Below are 15,384 nucleotides of genomic sequence, written 5' to 3'. Positions count from 1 at the left end.
AGAGCCGCGCGGAGCATGTGTGCAGCTCTTGGGGGCTTTTCCCTAAGGAGGGACGAGGGCAGCCCGTCGGGGGAAAGCCTGCAAGCGTCGCACACACGCTCCGTGTGGCTCGTGTAAGGGAGCGCTGAGCAGAGCCTGCATGCATCCCAGAATATATTTTTTATTGCATTCCCCCTCTAAAAGCTAGGTGTGGCTTATGGTCAGGTGTGTCTTATGGAGCGAAAAATACGGTAATTAATATTTTTTTTTGGTCTAGGGGGCTGGAATGGCTACGCCTGAGCCAAAAATCCACCTATATCTGTAATCAGTAAAGTTGTGGCCATTTCCAATGCAGATCATTGTCTGCTTGAGTTTATTAATCACGTCTTAAATTTAGCCACTGCCCGGGGGAGTGGCACTGAGACTTGGACCACAACAAACAAGCAAGCAAGCAAACAAGGAAACAAACAAACTTCTTGGTGAATCCCCCCACTTTTTTCCAGAAAAAAACACACATATTGGGAGTGGAAAACATTTCGGACTCCTTCCGGAAAACCTTGGTTGGTCACAGTGCCAATCGTGCGTTTGTGTGCCCTGTGAGGGAGGCAGAGCCCACGCCCCCCATTTCCTGGCTGGGCCTCCCTGGCCCCCCAACCTTACCTGAGGAGGTTGTGATGGGGGTGATGGGGGTGGCAATGAGGCCGTTGGGGTTGATGGTGGCCATCTGCTGCATCTGCACGGCGGCCATTGTCGCCATGGGGTTGAGGTAGGCGGAGTGCGTGGCAACAAGAGCTGCCTGTTGCTGCATTAGCTGAGGGCAGAAAAGTGGGGAAAGGGGGCAGGAGAGAAAGAGGGGGGGTCAATAATAATAATAATAATAATAATAATAATAATAATAATAATAATTTGTTATTTATACCCCGCCCATCTGGCTGGGCCTCCCCAGCCACTCTGGGCGGCTTCCAGAAAAATATTAAAATACAGTAATGCGTCAAACATTCAAAGCTTCCCTAAACAGGGCTGCCTTCAGATGTATTCTAAAAGTCTGGTAGTTGTTCTTCTCTTTGACATCTGGTAGGAGGGTGTTCCACAGGGCAGGAGCCACCACCGCCTCTGCCTGGTTCCCTGTAACTTGGCTTCTCGCAGTGAGGGAACCGCCAGAAGGCTCTCGGAACTGGACCTCAGCATCAGGGTAGAACGATGGGGGTGGAGACGCTCCTTCAAATATACGTAAACATAAAGCACCATGGACGTCCACAGAGTCTGGCCCTACAGCCCCATCAGCATCCTGTTATGAGACCGTCCTGCATCTCCTTCCAAGCAGGGGCCAAAATATTGTCTCGCCAGAGTGGTGAATGCTCTGGTTATCTTCCGCTTGGACTACTGCAATGCACTCTACGTGGGGCTACCTTTGAAGGTGACCCGGAAACTACAACTAATCCAGAATGAGGCAGCTAGACTGGTGACTGGGACCACATAACACCGGTCTTGAAAGACCTACACTGGCTCCCAGGACGTTTCTGAGCACAATTCAAAGTGTTGGTGCTGACCTTGAAAGCCCTAAACAGCCTCGGCCCAGTACAGTCATACCTCAGGTTACAGACGCTGCAGGTTGCATGAACCCAGAAGTACCGGAACGTGTTACTTCTGGGTTTGGGCGCATGCGCATAAGCGCTAAATTGCACCTTGCGCATGCACAGAAGCGCTGCAGGTTGCGAATGTGCCTCCCGCACGGATCACGTTCGCAACCCGAGCGTCCACTGTATACCTGAAGGAGCATCTCCACCCCCATCGTTCTGCCGGGACACTGAGGTCCAGCTCCGAGGGCCTTCTGGTGGTTCCCTCCCTGCAAGAAGCCAAGTTACAGGGAACCAGGCAGAGGGCCTTCTCGGTGGTGGTGTCCACCCTGTAGAACGCCCTCCCGTCAGATGCCAAGGCTTCACCCCCCCCCAAAAAAGACCAACAACTTTAGCTTCCCACCCCTCCCTTAATGGGTAGATCACTTCCAGAATTTTTATACTGGCAGTAGATCACAGTCTCTTGTGAGTTGGACGTGACTGCTCTAGGCTATCTGAAAACTCTGCTTCCTCCTTCCCTTTCTCTGGAGGAGTGCTCGAAACAGGCTTCGTGCGAAGGCAAATCGTTATTATTTTGGTGACGGCCACCTGAAAAAAGATCCGCCCTCATCCTGTTTTCAGCAGACTCCCAACAAAGCAAGAGATGGAAAGCTCGTTTTTATTGCATTTTGTTGTTGTTGTTGTTTAGTCGTTTAGTTGTGTCCGCCTCTTTGTGACCCCCTGGACCTGAGCACGCCAGGCACTCCTGTCTTCCACTGCCTCCCGCAGTTTGGTCAGATTCATGTTTGTAGCTTCGAGAACACTGTCCCACCATCTCGTCCTCTGTCATCCCCTTCTCCTTGTGCCCTCCATCTTTTCCAACATCAGGGTCTTTTCCAGGAAGCCTTCTTTTCTCATGAGGTGGCCAAAGTCTTGGAGCCTCAGCTTCAGGATCTGTCCTTCCAGTGAGCACTCAGGGCTGGTTTCCTTCAGAATGGAGAGGTTGGATCTTCTTGCAGTCCATGGGACTCTCAAGAGTCTCCTCCAGCACCAGAATTCAAAAGCATCAGTTCTTCAGCGATCAGCCTTCTTGATGGTCCAGCTCTCACTTCCATACATCAGTACTGGGAAAACCATAGCTTTTCTATACGGACCTTTGTCGACAAGGTGATGTCTCTACTTTTTAAGATGCTGTCTAGGTTTGTCATTGCTTTTAAGCTTGCAAAATCTTAGAAGGGCAACGGTTTTGAGGCATCATGGAGTGGCTTTCACAAAAAGGAACCTCCACTTCTAAATTTACTCCTGCACATAAGGTAAGACTCCTCCTTTTAAAAAATAAAATAAAATCCCTGCATGTAGAAGATTAGCATCTCAGGGTGAATAGTTCTGGTCCTTCCTTCGTCTTGGCATGCCAGTTATCTACAATGCAGCTTTTTCGGGGGGTGTTAATGGAAATCCCTTCCTTTTAGAAAGCTAGCGTCTGAAGGATAAGGGCCATAGCCTAGCTTACACCCTGACATGCTAGCTTTCTAGATGCGGTGAGATGATCTTAAGGAAAAGTGTGTGCGTATGCACACATCAGCGTTCCTGTTTGTGTACTGAGCCGGGAAATGCCTCCCTCCCGAAAACACAGCCGGCACCGCCCCCCTCCCCACAACTCCGGGCTCCTAGAGCGAAGGGGAGCCTCTTACTGCTTGGGTGTAGGCACTGTACACCCCAAACTGCAGGGCGATGGGGCTGAACATGCCCAGCTGGTTTGCCACTTGCTGCATCCGACGGAGACCCCTCTCCTTCTCCGTGTCGGCAAATTTCACCACGAGGCTGGAGGAGGCGCCCTGGAAGGAAGAGGGAGAAATTGAGGTCTCCAAACAGAGCAACTTTGCTGAAGCTCAGGAAGTCTTTCCCAAGCTGGCACCCTCCAGAGAGACAGTGTGGTGCAATGGTTAGCGTGCTGGGTTACAACCCGGGAGATAACAGGTTAATAATAATAATAATTTATTATTTATACCCCGCCCATCTGGCTGGGCTTCCCCAGCCGCTCTGGGCGGCTTCCAACAGAATATTGAAATACAATAATCTATTAAACATTAAAAGCTTCCCTAAACAGGGCTGCCTTTAGATGTCTTCTAAAAGTCTGGTAGTTGTTGTTCTCTTTGAAGTCTGGTGGGAGGGCGTTCCACAGGGCGGGTGCCACCACCGAGAAGGCCCCGAGATATCCCCGCTCAGACATGGGCCAGTCACTCTCTCCCACCCTATCCTACACCACAAGGTTGCGAGATGTGTGGTTACAGGGAACCAGGCAGAGGGCCTTCTTGGTGTTGGCACCCGCCCTCACATCAGATATCAAGGAAATAAATAACTATTTTACTTTTAAAAGACAATTGAAGGCAGCCCTGTTTAGGGAAGTTTTTAATGTCTGATGCTGTATTGTTTTTAATATTCGGTTGGAAGCTGCCCAGAATGTATGGGGAAACCCAGCCAGATGAGCGGGGTATAAATAATAAATTATTATTATTATTATTATTATTATTATTATTATTATTATTATTATTAAGGGTCGGTGGAATGCCAATACTGATGGCACTTGAAGACACCTGTTTAGATAAGTGTTTTCTCCTGATCTCCTGTCTTCAACGCCCAAATTCTTCTTTTAACTGTTAATGGGCTTTGTTCATGACATACTTTAATCTCAGATGTTTTCATATACAGTCGTATCTTGGAGTCGAACGGAATCCATTCCAGAAGTCCATTCGACTTCCAAAATGTTTGAAAATAAAATCGCTGCTTCTGATGTGGCTGCAGAAAGCTCCTGCAGCCAATCGGAAGCCCCGCCGGACGTTCGGCTTCTAAAAGAACATTCAAAACCCGGAACATTCACTTCCGGGTCATGATCTTTCGGGAGCCAAAACGTTCGAAAACTAGGCTGTTCGACTTCCAAGGTACGACTGTGGTTGTTTTGCTACGTGTTGTCAGACGAAAGCTCATGTCAGCCCCTTAGCCAGGATAGTCAACAGCCAGGGATGATGGAAGTCATGTTAACCTGTGGACAGCAGCAGCTTGGGGGAAAGTCTAGAGTTTTCTCAAAAATGCATATTATTAGGGGAAAGTGTCAGTTAAATGCATACGTTTATGAAAGTAACATTAAAAATGCATTATTCTTCGGGAAATTTGCTTGCAAATACGGGTGCACAAGGGGGAATTGTGTACAAAGATTTGTACATTAAAGAGAAAATGAAGATTTTTTTTTTTAAAAAAATATAAACTGGTGCAAAAACGCGGAGAATTGAAGTTGAGATTGGAAAAATTAGAAATGGAGAAGAACCCAAACTGATTGATTTGTGTCCTATTTGCCTCCCCCTGATCACTGCCGTCTTAAGTCGTGCGTGAATGCATAGCATCGGAGGGTAGCTGATTTAAACAGCTATTTAATTCACAAAGCAAATTGCCAGATCTCTTTTCTGCACCCTTGGCAAAGCTTTAAAAAAAAAAAAAGTTGACAAACGTATAGCCGGCAAATCTTTTGGACTACAGTGGTACCTCGTGTTAAGTACTTAATTCGTTCCGGAGGTCCGTAATTAATCTGAAACTGTTCTTAACCTGAAGCACCACTTTAGCTAATGGGGCCTCCTGCTGCCGCCACACCACCGGAGCACAATTTCTGTTCTCATCCTGAAGCAAAGTTCTTAACCTGAAGCACTATTTCTGGGTTACTGGAGTCTGTAACCTGAAGCGTATGTAATCTGAAGCGTATGTAACCCGAGGTACCACTGTACTCTTTTGGGAAAGCGGAACAGAGGACGTTTGTCCACTAGGAGGTAGCAGAGCCCGTGGAAAAATTCTCCCCTCTCCCCTCCTTGCTCACTTACTGAAGGAGGAGCCTCAAATGAAAGGACTTAATGGAAGGCAGGAGGGATTTAGCAAGACAACCTTCTCCTCCTCTGGCCCCCCCACAGCCCCTGGCCCTCCCTGCCCCCCACCAAGGCAGAAGTTGTGGGGCTCACCGGTAATGTGCGGCTTCCGTGCAACGTATTGATGGCAGCCTGTGCTTCTGCGTGTGTCTGGAACTTCACAAAGGCACAGCCTGGCAGAGGGGAGAGAAAGGGAAAGATTCGGAGACAGAAACAGGATGAGCTTGGCCGCTGGATCAGGCCTGCGCCCTGTACTCACAGTGGCCAATCTGATGCATCACTAGGAAGCTGTCAGATGCTGGTTGCTCGTGAGTAACCAGGCAGGACCCCAACCTGTGTTTTGCAGGTTTTATTGTGCAAACTATTTACAGTGAAGTTCATGTCCGTCTTAGTCACTTGCAGAATCTGGGAGTGGCCCGATGGGATGGAGGATGCCAAATGAACTCTGCCTGGTCCTCAGAAGTCTATAATTTAGGAATGTAAGATGAGCCTGTGGCCAATGGCCCATCTAGTCCAGTCCTCACAGTGGCCAACCAGAGGCCCCAATGGGAAGCCCACAAGCAAGACACGAGCACAACAGACATACAGCAGTTTTATTGCATTAGCTCTGCAGTGAGCCAGCTTTGGGACCACTTCACCCCTAGCCCTCAGGAGGTCAAGATGTAAACCAGAAAATAACCATCCTTTGATGATTCACACCTTTCTGAATTTTGTAGGGCAGGTGTCAGATGCTGGGGGTGGTTGCTCGTGAGTAACCAGGCAGGACTCTGACCTGGCTTTTACAGGTTTTATGGTGCAAACTATTTACAGTGCAGACCTACCAAGTTCATGTCCGTCTCAGTCACTTGCAGAATCTGGGAGTGGCCCCTTCCGGCTTCTCCCCCAACATAAGAGCTTCGGCACCCCAAGGCTCCTCCTCCCCTTCTTGCCTTTCACCCCTCTGCGCAAGCTGGGCGACGGAAGTGGCGTGTGTCCCTCCTGGCCAGCCCGGCCAGGTGAGGCGCTGGGGCTCTCAGCATCATCCTCGAACCCTTTCCTTGAAGCCTGGCCAGGTGAGGCACTGGGGCTCTCAGCATCATCCTCGAACCCTTTCCTTGAAGCCTGGCCAGGTGAGGAACTGGGGCTCTCAGCATCATCCTTGAACCCTTTCCTTCCAGCCTGGCCAGGTGAGGCCCTGGGGCTCTCAGCATCATCCTTGAGCCCTTTCCTTGAAGCCTGGCCAGGTGAGGAACTGGGGCTCTCAGCATCATCCTTGAACCCTTTCCTTCCAGCCTGGCCAGGTGAGGCCCTGGGGCTCTCAGCATCATCCTTGAGCCCTTTCCTTGAAGCCTGGCCAGGTGAGGAACTGGGGCTCTCAGCATCATCCTTGAACCCTTTCCTTCCAGCCTGGCCAGGTGAGGCCCTGGGGCTCTCAGCATCATCCTTGAGCCCTTTCCTTGAAGCCTGGCCAGGTGAGGAACTGGGGCTCTCAGCATCATCCTCGAACCCTTTCCTTGAAGCCTGGCCAGGTGAGGCATTGGGGCTCTCAGCATCATCCTTGAGCCCTTTCCTCGCTTGGCTGGCCCCTTCCCTCTCTTCTCCACTGGAGGTGTGGCTTTTCCCATCACTGGAAGAGGAACTGCTCCTCAGGAGTTTCAGAGGCTCTCTGTATCCCAACGGCCCCCCTCCCTCCCTCCCCTGTTCCGATGGCAGTCCCCCGACAGAAGCCCACAAGCAGGAGACCGACCACAGGAGCCCTCTGCTCTCCTGTGGTTTCCAGTGACTGGTGTTCGGAAGCACCGCTGACTCTGACCGCAGAGGCATCTCCTCCACGAATTGGTCAAATTCTCTTCTAAAGCTGCCCGAGTCGCTGGCCATCGCTACATTTTGTCACGGTAGCCATTCGCCAGCCGCCCCCTCTCCACCAAGGCGCCCTTGTCTCTCCCGGGTTGTGCTCAGGATGGCAAAACCAACTGTGTGTGTTTTGAGCTGTGCCTAGCTCCGATTGGCTGGGACCTGTGCCGTCATGAACCCAGCTCACCCGTTTTAAACCTCTGAAAGGCGGGCAGCCCATGGAGCTGGGGGCGTGGAGGAGGGCCCGCTGAAACAGGGTCCGATTGGCTGTTTGGTATGTCTGTTGCCTGCCTTCTAGATGCAGGAGGGAGCCAGAGCCAGGGCCGTCTTAAGCATATCTGGCACCGTGGTGCAAAGCTCCCTCTGGGCACCCCCACCCCTCCGTTTCCCAGATATTTTTTTAGGGAGGACAGCACTGCTGGTGGGGCTGGAGGAGGCGGGCAGCGGCAGGAGGGCAGCTCCTCCGGCGGGGAAGAGGCTGAGGCTGGACGTGGCGCCTCCTAGCTCAGCTGGCTGCTGCGTGCCACGGTGACCACGGCAGGCAGAGGCTCCGGGCGCAGCGCTGCTTCAGCACGGCATGGCGGGCAAGGGCGGCGAGCTGATGACGGGAGGTGCTGCGTCCAGCCTCCCCTCTTCCCTGGCACCCTTCAGAACTTGGCGCCCTGGTGCCCCGTGCCACTAGCCTCTATGAGTAAGACGGCCCTGGACAGAGACACCTGTCTGATGATCAATGCTCGGTAAGGACGTAAGATCAGGCCAACGTTAGCTCGCTGTGCCTCATCACTTTTTAAAACAGGCCTGCATGACTCAGGTCTGGTGCACCCACGGGGCAAGGGTGGAAGGAACCCCCAAGGCAGCACCGGATGGGCACTCTTCCACCTCTGGCACTGGCAGAGAAGTAGTGCCAACTTTAGTGCCAATTCCCGGCGAGATCTCGTGAGATCTGGGCGAGATCTCGCTGGAAATCACTAGTAATCTGCCACTGGTTTCTCCAGCGGTGGAAGTGGCAAAGCGAGGTGGCACTTCTTGTCTGGCATCTATCAGGCGGCAAAAAGTGATGTGCCCACTCTGAGCATGCGTACAAAATGTTCTTACGTAACAGGGGGCCCTTAGTCACATCCCAGAGCAGCAACTCTCTCCAGATGTTGTTGGACTACGACTCCCATCCCTAGCCATTGGCCAAGCTGGTCTGATGGGAGTTATAGTTCGGGGGACCTACTCAGGGGCAACCTTCCGATGGCAGCGGTGGGCGGCCGCCCCCCCTTTCCACTCACCTTTGCTGGTGCCGTCGGGACCCCGCAGTACCGTGCACTCGTCGATGTTCCCAAACGGCTCGAACATTTTCCGGACGTCCTCGTCTGTCTGCTGCTTACCCAACATTCCCACAAAGAGCTTCCTGTCTTCTGGAAGGAGGAGAAAGAAGGTTGCTCAGATAAAGGCCGTCCTGGGGGAGCCCAGACTGCGCCATAAACATGCCCCCCTCCATTCAGAAAGCTGGCATGAGTTTTAATTTGTTTCAGGTCTTTTTTAACTTTTTGGACGCCTTGGATTATTGTTGCTGTTTCTCTTAGTGGTGATTACTGTATTTTTTGCTCTATAAGACTCACTTTCTACCTCCCAAAAAGTAAGGGGAAATGTGTGTGCGTCTTATGGAGCGAATGCAGGCTGCGCAGCTATCCCAGAAGCCAGAACAGCAAGAGGGATTGCTGCTTTCACTGCGCAGCAATCCCTCTTGCTGTTCTGGCTTCTGGGATTCAGAATATTTTTTTTCTTGTCTTCTTCCTCCAAAAACTAGGTGCGTCTTGTGGTCTGGTGTGTCTTATAGAGCGAAAAATACGGTACGTCTTTTAGGGTTGTTTTTTTTTTGACAAGCAAGCAGTATATAAATTCCACAAAATAAAAAATATACTGTATTTTTCACTCTATAGGACGCACCTGACCATAGGACGTACCTTGTTTTAGAGGGGGAAAACAAGAAAAAAAAATTCTCCCCCTCTCTGCTCAGCGCCCCTTCAGCGAAGCGGCAGGAGAAACGGAGCCCCTTCCATTTCTCCTCCCGCTTCGCTGAAGGGGCGCAGCGCAGCTCTCCCTCTTTGCTGAAGCCAGGAGAGTCTTGCTCTCCTGGCTTCAGCGAAAGGAACCCAAAGCCTTTGGAACGCAGCGCGAGGTTCCGCTGCGCCCCAAAGGCTTCAGGTTCCTTTCGCTGAAGCCAGGAGAGTCTATCCCTGAAGCCTGGAGAGCGAGTGGGGTCAGTGTGCACCGACCCCTCTCGTTCTCCAGGCTTCAGCGAAAGCAAAACGAAGCCTCCGGAGCATGAAGGGAGCTCTCCCTCTGCGCTTCGGAGGCTTCGCGTTGCTATTGCGGAAGCCAAGGAGCCTGCATTCGCTCCATAAGATGCACACACATTTCCCCATAATTTTTGGAGGGGAAAAAGTGTGTCCTATAGAGTGAAAAATACGGTACATACACATACATCCCCCCAGGGAAAAAGCCTGGGGGGATTGCACTGAAAAACAATGGAAGAATAACAAGAATAATAAAATTTCTTCTTGCGTGCCAACGTAATATAGATTCATTAAGCACGATGGGAAAGTCATTACAGAGACTGTGATGATAAGAAGGGGTTCACATTGGAGCTATGATATTGGGAATAAACAACAGAGAAAAGGCAGGAACAAAAATAAAAGATTTTCTCCAGACCAGCCAGAACATGGGAATCTCCAAAAAATTAATTAATTCAGAATGTATAAATGGCATATATATATATATATTTAATTTGGATATGATGTAGCAAAATTAATGAAAAAATTAATTAAAAAATTTTTTTTAAAAAAAGGGGGGACCTGGAAAAATGTGGAGGGGGTGAAATTTATTAGCTCTCCACCACCTTCGCCAAAACGGACCCCTCCAGAAGCTTTGGACTACGATTCCCAGCTGGCTGGCACTGATGGGAGTTGTAGTCCAAAACATCCGGGATGTGTGTGTGTGTGTTTCAGGGTGGAGAAGGCTGTACAGTTGTACCTCTTGTTACGTTTGCTTCATGATACGTTTTTTCAGGTTGTGTCCCACGGCGACCCGGAAGTACCGGAAAGGGTTACATCCGGGTTTCGCTGCTCACACATGCGCAGATGCGCAAAATGATGTCACGCTCATGTGCAGAAGTGGCAAATTGCAACTTGCGCAGATGCGCCACTGGGGGTTGTGTTCCTTTTAGGTTGCGAATGAGGCACCAGAACAGATCCCGTTTGCAACCAGAGGTACCACTGTATTATTAAGGGAATCAAACCTGTCCAAAAAGTGGAGCCCAGCTCCTCTAAAGACACCAGGTGAGCAGGCAAGCTGCTCTCTGAACCGCCCAGCACCTCAGAGAGAGACTTTACCTCCTCTGCTTTCGCTGTCCGCTGGCTTCACCTGGATCGGTCGGTTCATCTGGAACGAGAAGGAGACAGAGGCTGTGGATCCAGACCAAGAGGGGTGAGGTGGGGCAAAGGCCATCATCATCATCATCATCATCATCATCATCATTTATTATTTATACCCTGCCCATCTGACTGGGTCTCCCCAGCCACTCTGGGCGGCTTCCAACCAAATATCAAAAACAATACAGCGTCAGACATTAAAAACTTCCCTAAACAGGGCCGCCTTCAGGTGTCTTTTAAAAGTAAAATAGTTGTTTATTGCCTTGACATCTGCTGGGAGGGCGTTCCACAGGGAGGGCGCCACCACCAAGAAGGCCCTCTGCCTGGTTCCCTGTAACCTCACTTTCAAAGGTAGTCCCACGTAAAGCGCATTGTAGTAGTTCAAGCGGGAGATAACCAGAGCATGCACCACTCGGCAAGACAGTCCACAGGCAGTGAGGGTCTCAGCCTGCGTACCAGATGGAGCTGGTAGACGGCTGCCCTGGAGACAGAACTGACCTGTGCCTCCATGGACAGCTGTGAGTCCAGAATAACTCCCAGGCTGCGCACCTGGTCCTTCAGGGGCACAGTTACCCCATTCAGGACCAGGGAGTCCTCTTACCCACCCACCCCCTGTCCCCCCAAAACAGTACTTCTGTCTTGTCAGGATTCAACCTCAATCCATTAGCCGCCCTCCATCCTCCAACCGCCTCCAGGCACTCACCATCCTCTCCCCTGAGTGTTTGCCATCCTGGCTAAAGTGATGATGGGAGCTGGCAACATCTGCATATGTTCCCCTCCTGCCTGCTTCCCACATCTGGGGTTAGAATTTAGGAAATGTAATACTGGGCCAGGGGCAACTCCAGCTTCTTAGAAGCATAACGTTTTTAAAATATTGCTGTTTCATTCCTCTTTTGTAACGCTCCTTTCCTGCAAGGAGTTCAAGGGGGCATTCATCACCCCCCCAAAAAACATCTCCCCACATAGCTGTCAAGCGTCCCTTATTTGGCGGGACAGTCCCTTATCCCAGCGCCATGTCCCGCTGCTGTCCCTTATGGATGATGTCCCTTAAATAAGCTACTGAAGGTAATGGGGCCCTTTCTATGTCCAGCTGTCCTTTGTCAACAACAAATTGTTGCTTTTTTGTGTTGAATATGTGCTATATGGTAATTTATGGACCTAATAGTTATCTAAAACCATTTGCATGCAACAGAATATGTATGTTATCAAAGTAATTGTTGATCCCTTATTTTGGCTGTTGATCCCTTATTTTCAAGGCTGCTGGTCCCTCATTTTCAAATCTGTAAGTTGACAGCTAAGGTCCATATAGTTAAAGCTATGGTTTTCCCGGTAGTGATGTATGGAAGTGAGAGCTGGACCATAAAGAAGGCTGATCGCCAAAGAATGGATGCTTTTGAATGATGGTGCTGGAGGAGACTCTGGAGAGTCCCATGGACTGCAAGAAGATCAAACCGATCCATTCTGAAGGAAACCAGCCCTGAGTGCTCACTGGAAGGACAGATCCTGAAGCTGAGGCTCCAAGACTTTGGCCACCTCATGAGAAGAGAAGACTCCCTGGAAAAGACTCTGATGTTGGGAAAGATGGAGGGCACAAGAAGAAGGGGAAGACAGAGGAGGAGATGGTGGGACAGTGTTCTCGAAGCAACCAACATGAGTTTGACCAAACTGCAGTTGGCAGTAGAAGACAGGAGTGCCTGGCGTACTCTGGTCCAGGGGGTCACCAAGAGGCGGACACGACTAAACGACGAAACAACAACAACAACAAGTTGAAAGCTATGTCTCCCCATTGCATCCTTGCGACAACCCTGCAAGGTAGCGTTAGGCTAAGAGCCCGGGGGTCACACTCGCAGACCTTCGCCATGCCATTTTTAAACAGCCAGGGAATTCTGGGAGCTGCAGTTTGCGATGGGTGCCGAGAGACCCCCTCCATAGAGTTAAAATTTCCCCACAGTTCCCCGGGAAGAGGGGCTGGTTGCTAAACCACTCTGGGAATTGTAGTTCCTCCGGGAGGGGAATAGGGGGGGTCTCCTATCGACTCTCAGCGCCTTCAAACTATAGTTCCCGGGATTCTCCCACGACTGTTTTAAGATTATATAACCATGCTTTAATGGCAGATGATGATGACGGACTATATGGAACTTGCTGAACTGACCGGGAGACTCCGAGACCAGAGAGAAGAGACGGTGGAAGAAGATTGGAAGAAGTTTAAAGAATATTTGAAAAAAATATGTTAATATTTAAATCTTTGAATAGATTTAAGTGGATATAAGCTGTAGGGTAGAAGTATAAGATAGTGTGTTTTAAAACAGTATTATTTGCAAGCGATAAAAGGTGAAGTTATTTTAAGTGTGATAAAAAAGACGGTTAGAAACTATGATATATGTAAGCGGCTAAAGATGAAGTAAAATGAAAATCAGATAGGTGGGACCTGGGGAAGCCCACTGAATGTTTAGAAAAATAAGTATATGACAAGAATTGGTTTGTATTTTGTGTGTGTGTGTTCTTTATTTGTGTTTAAAATGAATATATTTTGGGTTGTATAAAGAAATAAAATGATGTGCGGCTCTCTCTCTCTCCCCCTCGCACAACGACCCTGTGGGGTAGATTTGGCTGGAAGAGATTGTCCAAGGTCCAGTAAGGATTTGAGGCCTGGTCTCCCAGGTCTCAGCCTGACACTCTAACCACTACGCCACACTGCCTCTTGTTTTATAAAGGAAATTGCACACGCACAAAGCCCCAGGCAGCCTCAGGAGAGTTAAGTCCCTGATGGAGAGCACTCTCCCCAGCCTTCGGGATTAGAAAGAGCTAGATTATCCCAGCAGGCAGCTGGGGCCTTTTTTCTGTAAAAGCAGTTGTAATCACATTAAAGGAAAGCAGGCCTTGCGGAGGCGGACGAGGCCCTCAAAGGCCCGGGAGCAGGGAAAGAAGAGAAAGGGAGATTTCGCTGGCAAGGGCTTGTCGGCGAGGCTCCATCTTGCCTCCCTGAAACTGCTCTTGTGGTGGCAAGCTTTAGTGGGCCACTGAACTCAGTATTGCCCACTCTGACCGACAGCTGCTCTCTAGGGTTTCGGACTCAAGGGCCATTCCCGGACCTAATGGGAGATTGCCTAGGACTGGGTGCCCTGCCCCTGAGCTGCAGCTCTTTCCTTCAAAATCAAAGGTTCTAGTCCTCATGGTTCCGAAAAAGGAAGGACTTACCATATTTTTCGCTCTATAGGATGCACTTTCCCCCCTCCAAAAATGAAGGGGAAATGTGTGTGCTTCCCATGGAGCGAATGCAGGCTTCAGGAAGCTATCCGCAAGCCTTCGGAGCCTGGCGGGAACTCCTGCTGGGCTCCCAAGTCTTGCGGACAGCAGCCTGCAGCCCGAAGCTGTTCTAGCTTCGGGAAGGCTGTGCGAAGCCTCCGCAGGGCAGCGTGGTGAAAGGCTGTCCCCGAAGCCAAAACAGAAAGACGGGGCGCTGTGCAGCCCTCCGTTTCCCTCTTCTAGCTTGGGGATGGTTGCACAAAGCCTCTGCAGGGCAGTGGAGTGCCTTCACCCCGCTGCCCCACGGAGGCTAGAAAGGCTGTCCCTGAATATTTTTTACTTGTTTTTCTCCTCTAAAAACTAGGTGCGTCCTTTGCACCGGTGCGTCCTATAGAGCGAAAAATACGGTAGATAGCAACACGGGAAGCAACAATCGACTGGGCCATCTTGCTCAATATTGCCTGCACTGACTGCCAGCAGCTCTTCAGGGCTTCAGGCAGCACTGGGGATTGAACCTGCGACCTTCTGCATGCAAAGCAGGTGTTCTACTAGTGCAGCAGGAGGGCATCACGGCAGCCCCTGCATCAAACGAAGTGCAAGGAGGTTGAACGTTCAAGCTACCGGCATGAAGCAGGAACCCCAGCAAAGAAAAGGAAAGACGTAGCTAGCCTCTGTTTCCTTGTTTCCTCTGGCTTCCCACATGCTAATCTGTCAGACGGAACAGCTTGAGAGCTTCATCGGCACCTCACTCCCTTTCCAGAGCAAGGGATCTTTGTGTCTATCCGCCACCCGGGCACTGCCGGTCAGTGACAGCAATAAGAGTTTGACGGGGAAAAGGTCTGGCCTGGTATCAGGAAGCTTCCTAATATATAATACTCAAGAGCAAAAACAGTTTGAAAACATTAAATGTTTAGGATCACACAGTTTAAAACAAGCTAACAGTCACCCCACAATAAACACATCGTCCGTTAAAATCCTTAAGAGTGATGATTCCTTCATTGCGGCGGGTCCCTTCCAATTCTATACTTCTATGACAAATATATGCATGTGATCCTGGCAACGAGCGCAGCGAGATTTACTTCTGAGTGAACACGGATAATAATAATAATAATAATAATAATAATAATAATAATAATAATTTATTTATACCCTGCCTATCTGGCTGGGCTTTCCCGGCCACTCTGGGCAGCTTCCAACACAATATTAAAATACAGTAATGCATCAAACATTAAAAGCTTCCCTAAACAGGGCTGCCTTCAAATGTTTTTCTCTTTGACATCTGGTGGGAGGGCGTTCCACAGGGCGGGTGCCACCACTGAGAAGGCCCTCTGCCTGATTCCCTGTAACTTGGCTTCTCGCAGGGAGGGAACCACCAGAAGGCCCTCGGGAGAGGGACCCCGGCGTCCAGGGTGGAGACGCTCCTTCAGATATACTGAACCGAGG

General features: G+C 50.2%; 2 protein-coding genes across 4 annotated transcripts in view; both read right to left on the bottom strand.

Annotated features, from left to right (window-relative positions):
* CELF3 (CUGBP Elav-like family member 3) overlaps positions 1–15,384 on the bottom strand; it is an 82,300-nt gene that overhangs the window by 12,806 nt on the left and 54,110 nt on the right. For 2 of the 3 annotated variants that reach the window (XM_083715883.1, XM_083715884.1), the window contains exons 3-7: positions 10,657–10,705; positions 8,551–8,679; positions 5,537–5,616; positions 3,227–3,370; positions 640–790 (exon numbers count right to left, since the gene is read on the bottom strand). In XM_083715883.1, the coding sequence (XP_083572009.1) occupies positions 640–790; positions 3,227–3,370; positions 5,537–5,616; positions 8,551–8,679; positions 10,657–10,705 (553 nt within the window). The remainder of the gene's footprint in view (positions 1–639; positions 791–3,226; positions 3,371–5,536; positions 5,617–8,550; positions 8,680–10,656; positions 10,706–15,384) is intronic. The other variant, XM_083715885.1, reaches the window with a different exon arrangement.
* LOC310833343 (uncharacterized protein) lies at positions 5,628–7,617 on the bottom strand. Its single transcript, XM_083716015.1, has 2 exons — positions 6,176–7,617; positions 5,628–5,741 (listed from the first exon to the last, which is right to left on the bottom strand). The coding sequence occupies exon 1, from the start codon at positions 7,298–7,300 to the stop codon at positions 6,281–6,283; it is 1,020 nt and encodes a 339-aa protein (XP_083572141.1). The 5' UTR covers positions 7,301–7,617; the 3' UTR covers positions 5,628–5,741; positions 6,176–6,280.

Source organism: Podarcis gaigeae, assembly GCF_964106915.1.
Source record: "Podarcis gaigeae genome assembly, chromosome: 16".
Lineage (NCBI taxonomy): Eukaryota > Metazoa > Chordata > Lepidosauria > Squamata > Lacertidae > Podarcis > Podarcis gaigeae.
The sequence above is the reverse complement of the archived record's forward strand: the minus strand, read 5'-3'. Positions and strand labels throughout refer to the sequence as shown.

Excerpts from the sequence above, each read along its gene's own strand:
- LOC310833343 (XM_083716015.1), bottom strand. The coding sequence starts at position 7,300 with ATGGCCAGCGACTCGGGCAGCTTTAGAAGAGAATTTGACCAATTCGTG.